The sequence below is a fragment of the Prionailurus bengalensis genome, chromosome A3 (genome assembly GCF_016509475.1).
Source record: "Prionailurus bengalensis isolate Pbe53 chromosome A3, Fcat_Pben_1.1_paternal_pri, whole genome shotgun sequence".
In the NCBI taxonomy this organism is placed as follows: Eukaryota; Metazoa; Chordata; class Mammalia; order Carnivora; family Felidae; genus Prionailurus; species Prionailurus bengalensis.
In genome coordinates this window covers 140051573-140064593 of record NC_057354.1, presented here as the reverse complement: position 1 = coordinate 140064593, position 13021 = coordinate 140051573, and the positions used below count along the sequence as shown (strand labels likewise).

General features: G+C 52.1%; 1 protein-coding gene across 1 annotated transcript in view; it reads left to right on the top strand.

The window, feature by feature from the left end:
- Positions 1–6164: 6164 nt before the first annotated feature.
- Positions 6165–13021, top strand: part of SNTG2 (syntrophin gamma 2) — a 138313-nt gene continuing 131456 nt past the window's right edge. Inside the window, exon 1 of the mRNA XM_043604659.1 lies at positions 6165–7356. Within this exon, the coding sequence (XP_043460594.1) occupies positions 7093–7356 (264 nt within the window). The 5' untranslated portion in view covers positions 6165–7092. The remainder of the gene's footprint in view (positions 7357–13021) is intronic.

The window sequence follows — 13021 nt, the reverse complement described above, 5'->3', positions numbered from 1 at the left end:
TGTGGGAGATCTGTTTTTTTGCAAGATAAACAATTGCATTGTCTGACAATAATGATAATTTTTTCTTCTCCTTTTCCAGTCATTAAACACCATATTTCTATTTACTGCCTTACTAAGTTAGCTCTGTTTTTTCAGAACGTTAGATGGTACTGATGATAATTGAAGTGTTTTATAATAACTTTCTGATATCTGTTAACAAGATCGTAAGATGTTTCCTTCTGGTTTACTTAGGTGATTTGTTACTTACGATCATTAGGATATTATTTTGTGGACATGTAACTATTTCTGTGTAGTTGCAATATTATTCTTTCGTTCTGTTCTTGAATTCTATTATCAGAGTGCCGAAGACGGTCCATTTTTATTCCAAAGTGAGACTTTGTTCTTCATTTATTTTTGTTCTTTTTCTTTGTCAGGTTTTTTAATTTTTCTGTCGGATGTGGTGGGAGTCATTCCCTCTTTCCTATACTTGGGAATACTTCACATAGCATAGGATTTCTTTCCTTGAAAGTTTCAAAGGATGTGCTCATAACCATCTGAGCTTTGGGTCATTTATAAAGATGGTGTTGACAAAATTGTGAGTCTGTTCATTGTCTCCAAGTCTGCTTGAGTTTTGACGATTTAATTTTTACCGAAAATTGTCACCTACGGTGCAGATGCAGGCCGCTGCCCACTGTGGCTCCAACTTGGCATCGTTTCTCCATCGGGTTACTTCACTCAGTCTTCTCTACTTTGGCTTATAGACGCTATTGTCTCCTCAAGTGGTGCTGTAGACATCGAACTGAAAATTTAATAAACTGTCTCTTGTTTCCTACAGTAATTTTATTTGGCGTAACTTTCCTCTGATTTTTCCAGCTGATCCCTATATTGTTAGCAACTGTATATTCTTAAAATACACACTGACTCAGCCCTGCTCTTCCCACCAAGTTTCCCACTTCTCAGAGGTAGGCAAACACGGACGGTGGTTCGCTTTGATGTGCTGCAGACCAGCGAACCAGTACAGGAAAGGCTGTTGTGAGTCCCAGGCACCCCTGTGTGGGTGCGGCTGTCTGGTGTCGCCCGCCTGCCTGCCAGGTAAGCCTGCCGTTCCCGGTCCGTGGGCACAGGCGAGCGAGAACCGACCAGGTCGGAGCAGCTGGTGGCCGGGTGGGCACAGCTTTCTCTCGCCACCCTGGTCATGCTGCCATCCGCCCTTGGGTTCTGCACAGCCCTGCACGCCGCTCCTCGAGGCAGGGAGCCCACGTGCCTGGGGGCCACGACCTAGGGCGTCCTGAGCCAGAGCCGCCCGGCGGCACCCTGTCCACACGTGGGACCCTGGCGCGTTCCCGCAGGGCGCCTGCCACGCATCGTCTCATCCCTGACTCGTGGCACGTGGCTTCTGGTCGTGTCTGCCTCGGCCCACACTTTGTGTAAATACAGAATGTGCAAAAATACCTGTATATACAGCTGCTGCCTTTAAGGGTCTCCCCTTCATTCCCAGACAGCATGACGATGGCTGCACAGAACCCACGTGATTTTTCTGCGTTGTCGTGTAGAAGCTGTTTCACATGGTTTATGGTGTGCGAGCGCCTCCATTCTCTCTTCTTCATGTTTTTCGGTTTCTGTTTTTGGTTTTGAGAGCGAGAGGGAGCGAGAGCGAGAGAGCGAGCATGGGCCAGGAGCAGAGAGAGAGGGAGAGAGAGAACCCCAAAGAGGCTCTGAGCCGTCAGCCCAGAGCCCAGCTCGAGACTCCATCCCATGACCCGTGAGACCATGACCTGAGCCGAAATCAAGAGTCGGGAGCTTAACCAGCTGAGTCCCCAGGCACCCCGTGCATTCTCTTAATCATTGGTAGGGTTATGTCACCAATAACTTTTCTGTCGATTCAGTGGGTCGGAGCTGAGATCAGACTTGCCATCTTACTCAGAAAACCTGAAATACATTTTGTGTACAAGTGCTCGTTGAGATGTTCACAGACCGCAAGGCCTGCACTCAAAGCGTGCAGGTCGGTGGTTCGCTTCTTGCAGAGCTGTGCCCGACATTGTTATCCCCCGGAAGGAAACGCCGTGTCCCGACTGGTCCTTGCACACGCCCCTGGCCCCCACCCCTGCATCCGCTAGTCTGTGCTCTGTGGATCTTCCCTGGGCCTTCTGTGGACACGGGGTCGTGGTGTTATCCGTGGCTGATTGCTCTCTCGCGCGAAGCAGTCAGGGTTTGGCCACGGTGCTCCGTGTGCCGGAACTCCATTTCTGTCGTTAATGTGATTCCACCTTCGGGATAGGACACGTGTATGTAGCCACACATCACCTGGTGGGCATTTGGGTTGTTTTCGCCTGTTCTGAGGGACACTGCTGTGGACACTTGGGGACACGTTTTTGTGCGGATACGTGTTTGACTCTCTGGGTCTGTACGTGGGAGTGGATTTGGCGGCTGGTGTGGGCACTCCGTGTTTAATCACCGGGAGGAAGCACCAGGCTCTTCCGAAGGCACGTAGGGGTCCTCATGTGCCGAGCCTCACCAACACCGGTCCTTTCCACGTTCTGATGACAGCCAGCCTGGGGGTGTGCAGTGGCGTGAAACCTGTACTTTAAACCTATTTCTTGTCAAAAATGACACAGTTTGAGCATGAAAAGCCTAATGGAGACAATAAAACATACCCATTACAGCACAGACAAAAAGCTACTCAGCATTTCAGGGTTTTTAGCCAAGGTGAAGGTTCTTCAGCAGACATACCAGTTCCCCTAAATTATAAGAAGACAAAAACCCTAATTGTATGGCTTCCTTCTGTGCTTTGGGGTTGATTGTTGACCAAGACAAGTGAGTCCCCACAGGTCCAGCTGTGTCCTCCTGGTGGATGGATTTGAGTTTTCCGGACACTTCTCTGTGACTAGGAGGACTGTCGCTCCCGCTCCTTCGGTCCATTCTCCGCTCCGCAGACATCAGTTAGGTGCTGGTGAGCTCTCGTGTGCTTTTCGCCCCCTGCCTGCCTGCACACGTCTGTGGGATTCGGTGGACTCCCTCACTGCTTCACTTGACTCTAACACATTTCGTCATGGACTGTATTCTAATTACGCTCATGTCGCCTTCCTCCTCAACACGCATCCCCTCCCGAGCCGGGCTGGCTGGCTCTCTCCTGTCGTCCAGGTTATGGCCATCCGCTTTCTCTCCGAAACCCCACGGCAACAGCAGCGTATCTGGACGGTATTGAATCTGCATTGTTTTTGGCCTACGATCCTCAGGTCTGTCGTTCTAAATAGAGCATCATTAAATTATTACCCTTCAGGAATGTGCATGCGCATTTAGAGAAACATGTGTCTTCCCGCAAGTGTGAGGAGTTCTGCATCGGTGGTCAGAATCTTTCCTCGTTTCGCTGCATTTCACAGGGTCCTGAAATACTGTGTCCTGCCTCTGATCTGCAGCTGGTCCCATTTCTTTTTTCCCTTGAACGGGAAGCTTCTTGTCTGTATGTGCTGCTGGTGGTTCTGAGGGCAGCGAGTGGAACACAACACGACAATCTACTAACCCTCCCCCCATGGGGCTTCACCGTCGGTTTGGAGAGTACATAATGATACATAGTGACGTCAGTGCCCTTGCCGATGCCTTCCCCTCATGAGGTGTTCCTAGTAACAGACGTACTTAAACAGAACAGAAGCACGCACGTTTTATAAGTAACCTGAAGAAAGACTTCTTTGAGTCATACTTGGCCAGTTTACCAAACGTGTGTAGGGTTTATAAATGTTAATGAAAAAGCGATACCGTAAAGGCCCATCCCTGCAGGAAGACCGCGTGACTTTATTGCAAGCTGAGCACACACGCACGCCAACACGTGCAAGAAGGACGTTAAAATAGCCTGAGCGTCTCCCGTGCAAGTGGGAAGCCATCGCCCTGTCTTCCCGTCTGCTTCCTGCAACTCGCCTGGCCCGTCGGTGAGACTGACCTGTGTTCTCACTGAAATCCTGCCCTAAATCAGCAGGCGCTGGTCACGATGAAGAAAAGTAAGGTCCATCACCAAGGCCAGAAGGTGGTTTATCGATCCCTCCGCGTCAGGATGCTTCGCTGGGAGGTCTGCGTTCCTCCGGCATCTGGCCCACCGGGTAGCGGGGGGCAGGCCGTCGGCCCCGCGGTCAGGCCGTCGGGTAGGACGCCTCTCGGAGGGCTGTGGACAAGGGAGGAGTTGGGGGTTAGGCATTGGCCAGGTGGGTGTGAGGGGACAGGCAGGGTGTCCGCATAGAGGCCCTTGGGCGACTGTGGGTGGAGAGTGGGAGAACGTCGACGAGCCAGCAGGAGAACAGAGGAGAAGCCAAGGGCCTGTGGCAGGTGGAGGGGAGGGGACCTCCAGGAAGGCGCCGACGCCTTCCCAGCTCTCCGTCCACGTGTCTGGGGGAAGGAGGGAGGGGCCGCCATGTACGGTCACATCCAGTCACACTGTCGCAGGAGCGATGCAGACAGATCAGGGCTCCCTTAGGTGGACGTCACATCTGCCGCTTAGGAGGGAACCAGAGAAGTTGCCCCGTGTGAGATCGCACTGCCCAGCCTCTGACGCACGGTGACCCTGTGAGCTTCGGTGATGGCTCTCCCCCCTGACGTTTTTGGCTTAAATGTACGAAGTGAAGTCCCATAAAAGAACACACTTCTGGGAAATGTGAAAGAAGAAGGAACAGTGGTTGGGTGAGAGATTTTAGCAGCGTTTTTAGAACCTTCATACCAGGAGAACAAGCTGTCGAATTTATAGTGTGGGGGAATCCCCTGCACTTTGAGAGGTTTGAGCTCCGTACTGCTGAGAGTGGGCATCTTGCCTCCACGGAAGGGAGGGAGGACGGGGCTGTTGTAATTAGCGGAGTTAACACAGGAGCGGCCCAGGCACGTGGGAAGCGGCTCCGTCCGACGTCCACAGGCCCCTGACGGTTTCACAGACGTGGTCACTCTCGGGCAGCACCTTCCCAAGAGTAAGTGAAGGAACAATAAGTTAGGTCCAGCAAGAACGTTCCGGCAAGAGAGGGTTCAGAGCGGGTCCTGCTAAATCAGGTGGCGCTTTGCCGTGTTTGAGTCATCTCGTGTGCGTGTCATCTCCGCGCTCCCGTGTTGGTCTGAGAGTGGACAGTGTCATTCTCCGTCAGAGTGAGTAAAGTTGTCGTCATTGTTAACACACGCAGCGGCCACGAAGACCTAGTCTTGCGTAGAAGTGCAATAACGCACCCAAAGTCACATGACGGACAGCAGGTCACACAGGTGTCTTTCTACAGGGACGTGTTTAAGTTACACACGTTCCTCGAGCCCCTGCTGCTCCGGCCGCAGAGTGAGAGCAGACGGTCCTGATGCCACGTGGCACCCACAGCTGGCCAGGGGACGCTCCTGGCTGTGGGCACGTCTCTAGTGAAGGATTCTGGGGAGCCCGTGTGCCCGCCCGCCCGCCAGGCGGGGAGCCAGGAGGTCGAAGGGAGAGCGGGTCAGTGGGCGCTTTCGCTGTCCAGTGGGACTGGTCATCGATGGTCGGGGTTGTCCTGCTCCCCCGCAAAGGCTTGGCGACTCTGGTGCCTGCTTCTCAGCCACCTGCTGAGGCCAGGAGAGGAAGAGAACCACGGCTGGGTTCCCGGGTTCCTGGGTTCCGGAGCGTGGGTGTGGGGGCCAGCCCTGTGCCGACATCTCCGTGCAGCGCTCGGCCCCGGCGGCCACATGTGACGGAGCCACGTCGGCTCCGGCCCCGGCAGCTGGCAGACGGGGTGCGTGTAGGCCGAGCGCGTCCAGACGCCCGACGGGTTTGCAGACGCCCCTACGGCTGCTATTTGTGTACTTTCTAAATCAAGCAGAGTTTTGAACGGGCCGTCTGTGGATTCGGCGTCAATGCGCAGCTGTTTGTGTGGACGGCAGCCTTGCGCGAGTGCGTCGGCGTGGTCGTGGGTGAGCGCGGCTGTGCCGGGAGTACGGGTGGGCCGTACTGTCGCACAGTCTAGCCCGGCAGGACGCGGCTTCCTCCGCGCCGGCGTCACCTGGGGTGGGGGGAGCGCAGGTTCTGTTTGGGTGGGAGGGTCTGTGGGCCAAGCGTCTCCGTTTCCAGGGAGCGTTCTGGACGCCGTCCCCCTTGCTCTGAGCCCTTCCTCCCCTGACTCTCCCGTTAATAGAAGCATCTGGCAAGGTTCTAGAACCCTGAGGCTCAGACCGCACCCCACAGATTCAGGCGTGGTCTCAGGGGAGACCGGTGCGGGCACTGGTGCTCTGTGGGCGCCCGGTCATTCCCGAGCAGCCACGTTTAGTGGCCTTGAGCTGCCCCGCCACCGGCGTCATCCTTCACACCTCGCTGGGCCTCCCTCTCGCGGGCCCATCCACGTGGCCCTGGCCTGAGGGTGCAGCACCTGCCACCTCGCCAGTCATCCTCCTGTCTCCCCCGCCCTCCTTCCTGGCGTGCGGGGTGACCGCCTAGGGCTGTGCGGGTAGCGCCCTGCATGCAGCCCCTGCCGCTCGACAGGATGGAAATGCCAGCTTGCTCCGCACCTGAGACCCGACCGCCGGGGCCCGGCTGGGGGCACCCGGGGGCACCCGGTCGACCGCGATTTTCATGCACCAGGAGGCCCCCTCTCATTTATCCAGAGACGTCTTTCCGACTTACCCCTTCTCCTCTGCGGACAAGGCCTGGCAGGCCATCTTCTTTACTTAAATTCCCTCCTGACCGCTGCTTCCGTTTTCTGACTGCTTTGTCTGGTGTCAGGAGGAAGCCCCCCCCTCGTCCCCAGGCTCCCACGGAAGCAGAGGCCACCCTGGAGGAGCCTGGTGCACGGGCCCCGCCTGGTGCTTCCGATGAAGTCGGTGTCCATTTAATGATTATTTTCAACATTCCCTACAACAACAAATCTTCATCCAAGTATTATCTGAATCTTTCTAAAGTTATGGTTTTCACTTAAATAGCTTTGGTTAAAGTAGAAAAGCCTTTCTAAAGGCAGAAAAAATTGCTTTAAATAAAATACTAATAATACTTCAATATTTTGAAGAAAATCCTGGCCAATTTTCTTTTAAAAACATATTTACTTAAATCCTGTAAAAACTGTTCAGCAACGGTTATTCAAAACTTAGACTTCCCGTGTGTTAGGCCAGTCACCGGAGCCCTGGTCAGATGGGAGGCAGATGTGCTGCCCTGTGTGGTCAGTGCTGGCGTGTCCCATGGGCTGGTGGGCGAGGGGCCGTGGTCCTGTTGTGGCGCCCACGTCCCTGCGCTCACGCCCTTGGCCTGTTTCCGCTTTGCCCCCTCAGACCAGAACCGGCCTCGCCCTGCTGCACCACGAAGGGTCTGGAAGCCCCTGCGACGTCCGCCTGAAGCTGACGAGAGAGGTCCTCACGATTCAGAAACAAGACGTGGTCTGTGTCCGCGGGAGCGGCCACGGCGCACATGTAAGTGCCCTGCGCCGCCGCCGGGCGTCGTGTGGACGCGCTGGGAAGGCCTAACTGGGTGAGGCCGCTTTCCTATTTCCTTCGGGCTGTTTGCTGAGGAAGAGCCCCTCCCCCATTAACTGTCCCCAGACATCAGGTTCCAGGTGGAACCCTTTACTGTCGCCCTGACTTCCGCCATTTCTTTGCTGATGGGTTTCCCTTAAGGACCTTTATGTGAAAATGGCCCCACGCACCACGGGATGGAACGTGACACAACCTCATTGGAAATGGAAGGACATAGTGTGAGAGGTCGTCTGCTGGCGGAAACCTCAGCCGGGAGGTCTCTGTCTAGAACCGTGTGCAGCGGCCATTTTCTGGTGCCTGGTGTCAGGTCTGTCCCTGGCGTTTGGGGACATAAACAGGCGCTCCTGCCACTTTTGGCTTCAGTCTTTTACAAATGAACTTTTCTTAAGGCAAGAAACTTACTGATTAGAGGCAATAAAATGTCGAATAAAGATGAGGAAGAATAATTTTGGCTGCTTTTGTTTCAGTTTAACTCAAACGGGGCTACCCTATGTGGTATATTTAATATACAGTATACTGTACATGATGTATTTTAATATGCGCTATACTGTGCGTGATACATTTAATACACAGCATACTGTATATGGTATATTTAATACACAGTATGCTGTAAATGATATTTTAATATATAGCATACTGTATGCAATATGTTTAACATACAGTATACTGTACATGATATATTTAATATATAGTATGCTTCACACGATATATTTAATATGTAGTATACTGCACACGATATATTTAATATACAGTATACTGTATTAAGTGTGCTATATTAAAACTGTAGCCAATTTCCTGTTTTCCTTCTGGTGGGCTCATAATTGGAAATATATAAATCTATGCATATACAATCTACATCTCACTGCTCTGTCCTTTGAATGCACCCACCCAGGAGCTACAAAAACAGAGAGAGACTCAAGGAATCATGTAGCTGAAAATAAGTTTTTTCTGTGCATTTGATAATACCCCAGGTCATTCCTTTTCCCCAGTCCAGGGAGGGCTGTTGGGAGAGCGCGGGCTCTTACGTTCACAATTGCCTAGGTCCTCATGACCTTTGATCGGAAATGAAGTAAACTGGCCACTTCTCTCGAATCGGCGTTTCCTGGGAGATACAGATGCTGCCAGTGTGATGTCTTCCCTGGGAGAGCCCGACGTGTCCCCACACGGAAGCGATGCTGGGCTCCTGTGTGAGTCATACACACACGTGGCCCTGAGAACGGAAGTGCTTGTGGCTTCCACTGGAAGTGTCCCTCTGTGCCCCACCTTTCTCAGGTCACTGCCCCTGTTCTGGATGCTCCCTGCCATCCAGGACAGGTGAGGTGACTGTGATGGGGGTGGAGGACAGTTCCTTCCGCTGTTCCTCCCTTGAATCGAGGGTCGGGTTGGAGGTTGGGGTCCACCTTCCTGCAGCCCAGGCACTAACCCCTCATTCAACCTACTGTCCCCTTCTGTCCCCTACCTGTTCTGAGTACTTGGTGGCATGGGACTGGGGAGCAGAGGGTTAGCAAAGAGTTTGGAACTGTTTAAAAAATTATCCTTCTTCAGAGTGACTTTATAATCTGTAGAGAATCCCTGACAACTTATAATAAAAATATTCAGTGTTTCTGTGCTCAGTTGTCCAGGAAAAATAAATTACATGCTTTATTCATAATGTCAGATTCTTGGCCTAAGGTTAAGTCCTTGATGAAAGTGATCAGTTCCTTCCTGGGATAAATGAGTGTGTGTTCGGACCTGTCAGTTTATGTTTATAATTTCCAGTGGTTCACTGAGGGCTGTGAACGGCCACAGGACTGACCTTAACTCACCCGCTCTGGAGAGTGGGTGGGGGGCACACGGGGCTTGGGTCTGTGACCACTGTGTCTGCCGGCCCCACTTCCGGTGTTCTCTGCGGGTTCCCTGCTTCTCCTGCTACAAAATCGTGGACGTTCTGGTGAAGAAACACGTGTCCCTGTGCTGGATGGTTTGGGGGGTGGCTCCGGGGGAAACAGCAACCTGAGATCAGACTCCTGTATCCCAGCCACAGAGCAGGTTGGGTGCAGCCCTATTAGTTTGCGGGAGGGCTGAAGCACTGCATTCTTCAGTTGGTTATAAAAATAACAGCTATCTTGCCTGAGAATACGTCATGTGTCTGGAGAGCGAGAAGACTGTTTTTAACAAAGGTCACAGCTGATTTTGGAATGGGATCCAGAACACCTCTGGGGAGCTCTCACCGCGCCTGTGGAACTGGACGTTTCCAAGGAGGCCGCACCTGGCCGAGGACGATTATTCCCTTGAAGCTTATTCCGAAGGGCAGGAGTGGAAGGTCTGGTCAGTCCACGGTGGGTCGACAGAAGAAACAAGTCGGGGTTTCACACGTCGCCGAACCCCGAGCCTCTGTGGCCAGGACGTGATTGATACTTACGTGTCAGATTCGGTGCGACACCTATTTACTGGGCACACAGTATAGATACTAAATTCCAGCAGAAGCTAGCTTATCAGTAGGACCACAAGACTTAAAACTACCATTAAACGTCATTGCTGTCGTGGGTGACTCCGCCCCAGGGGCCGGGACGCCCTGAGCATGTCAGGTACCTGACATCACGTACCTGCCCTGGGTGACTCCGCCCCGGGGGCCGGGACGCCCTGAGCACCTGAGGTCAGGGTCCTTGTGCAGCCGCACGTGCAGCAGGCCCACGGAGTTCTTGTCCTCGACGTCCGTTTTCTTCCCAGGAAATGGTGACCATTGCCGCCTTTCACGCTCTGACCTTGGGGCGAAGTGTGCGTGCCGCGTGCTTGGTGATCCAGCCGCGCGGTGGCGGGAACCGGCTCCCCCGACACCGCAGGCGGACTCCGTCCGCGTGGGGTCCCCGCCTCGGGCCGCACTTTCTGGATTGCGCGTGTCCGAGACATGGCAACGGGTGGACGTGGCCCTGCCGAAGCAATCGCCGCAATGTCAGTTCACGATGGGTGTTATTTTTATCACAAAAGATGGAGGACTGGACTGCATTGACTCTTCCATGAAACCAGAGGATTTTTTAAATCTGCCGGTTCATCACCGGAGTTTAAAACCAGAAAATTCTTATTCCATTCGTATTTCTTCCGGTTGAGATCAACATGGCGTTTTGCATATTTCAAATCCTGGGATTTTCCCATTATCTCCTAAAGAGAGGGAGTGCTTGTAGCGTGAGAGACCTAGCTTTTTCTCGTGTTTCAGGGTTTTGTGTACATCATTTTATTTTATAGTCATCCCTGTACACGTGACACGTTGCATTTCTCTAATTGTAAGTTTATGCTTGTGGCTTAAATTAACGTGGTTGGGAAGGTCCGCATGAAGAGAACATTTTAATAAATTTATATCGTATTTGCTACCTTGAGTCCCGGCGAATTTGCGGCTGGCACGTACTTCAGTGGATTCTGTGTCCTCGTGTTACTATTTGGGACGCTAAGATTCAGAGCGACTGAGCTAGGCTGGAGTTAGTCACGGGGTCGGGGCAGTGTCTCAGCTGCTCCTCTGTGAGGGTGTGACCTGGGGACGCTCTCGGACACACGGATCCCCGGTTCTGGGGGGTGCTGCCAAGCTGGCGTGAGGGGAGGCTCCCGGCCCCTGGGGCTGGCGTTGGCCCACCTGCCACGACCTGGCTGCATCTGCATGAGACCTCAGGAGGCAGTCCCGGGGCCCAGAGGTCAGAGGACAGCTGACTTTCTCCCCTGCTTGGAGCAGGAGTGCTGGAAAATCACGTCCTTCATGAGTGAACTTGAAACCACCATAAAGTCATGTCCTTCATGAGTGAACTTGAGACCACTGTAAGCAACAGATGGCAGAAATAAAACAGACGTTGACCTTCGGGGACCTCAGGCTCGGCAACGACCAAGTTTGTAGCATGCCTCCGGCACAGGAGGCTACGGAGGTGGGACAAGGACAAGGCACGAAAAGTGACCCAGCAGACCTGAGTAGAGGGGCTGTCTTGAGATAAAGATGAAAACACACCCGGCATTGGAATCTCCGTGCACCAGCTAAACAACGTATCAGACACAAAACCCAGGCTATGAGACCGAAAGACGTCACAGGAGTGGGGGGAGCTGGGGGTGAGGGGGTGGGTAGTGAACTTGTTAAAGTCATTTTCAAAAATTAAGTTTATTTCTCACGTAACAAGTGCTGTGAGGAATATCAACAAACTGATATTTTAGTTTGGAATAAAGAATTAAACTTGTATTAAACTCACCAAGATGGATGAATTTGTTACCATGACGCCTGCCAAAGTCCTGGCTATGTCTGATAAATTCTATACGCAATGCCCACAATTCTATCATTGCTCATTTGTGATAAAATAAATGCATTATTACTGCTTTTATCCACCTACATTTATATCCTTTCTGTGGTTCCCTTTTGCTTTCAATTCTCTGGGTCCATAAATCTGCAGTAGGTAAATATCAAAACATAGTTTGGAATTAATGATAAAGCAGAATATTTTTGAAGGTCCTTATCTCTTATGTTTGTGAAAAGTGCAGCTGGCTTCGGTTGGAAGAGTTCATTGAAGAGTTACCTTAGATTCCAAACTTGGTCCTCCCAAGTCTCTTCACATCTGAATGAATTCATAATTCATTGCTCTGGGAAGTGAGCACACCCCAACCCTGAAGAGAAACATGGTTAAGGGGAGAACGTGGCTCGATGGATGAGGTACTGGCCCCACGGTTGTGCACTGAGCGAGCTCGTCAGAGAGGACTGCTTTGGTTGAATTAAAAAATGCCTTTTGAGAGCACTAGTTTCCGTCTACACATCTGCTGAGAGAAGGGCTTTCGAAACTTGTGTCTGTGGCCTGGCTGTGAGTTCGTGAAGCATCAGGACACAGGAGGGGGTCCTTAGCTGGGTTGCTGTGTGGACGTTTTCAGCTAAAAGCTGTATAAGTTGTATTTTCTATTCGTTTTAACTATCCACTAACTTTTACAAATCTTGTTTTGAAAAAATTGTTAAATACGACAATGCTACATTCGTGTTAGAACCTAGGTAGTTACATGGTCTTCAATTGTGAGAACACAGGTTGGCTGAACCTTCTCCTGGCTTTGAAATGTGAGATTCTTACAAGTCCCAGTGAGGGAGTTTAGAAGAGCAGAAAGAAGAGGTTTTTCATGACGAGACTTGACATCCTGATGTTTCTGTGACACTTGCTGGTTTCCCGTAATTCTCTCCACTGGCTGTCTTCGCAGGCCCAGGCTGCCCATGCAGAACCACGCAGATGGTCAGGTGCCCTCTTCCCACCGCGCCCTCCACAGGCTTTCCTCTGAGCACATGCAGAGAGGGCTCTGGGGTCCCCCCTCTTCCTGCTCCTGTGGGGACAGCAGTCCCATGGTCTGGGGCCCAGCCTGTGACCCCTCCAACCTCACTCTACCTCCAAATGTAGTCATACAGGGATGGGACATCCACGTAGGGACTTGAGGGGAACAGTTCAGCCCACGGCAACTTTCTGTGTGGGACACACAGTATCATCCTCGCTTTCCAGACACAGAAACTCAATATCTCAGAGGGTTAAGTGACCAGGGTGCATTTGCTCCAAAAGGAAATTTTAGCAGATTGCGTAGAGCAAATACTTGAATAAATAGTGTTCTGGATTAATAACAGGTAACA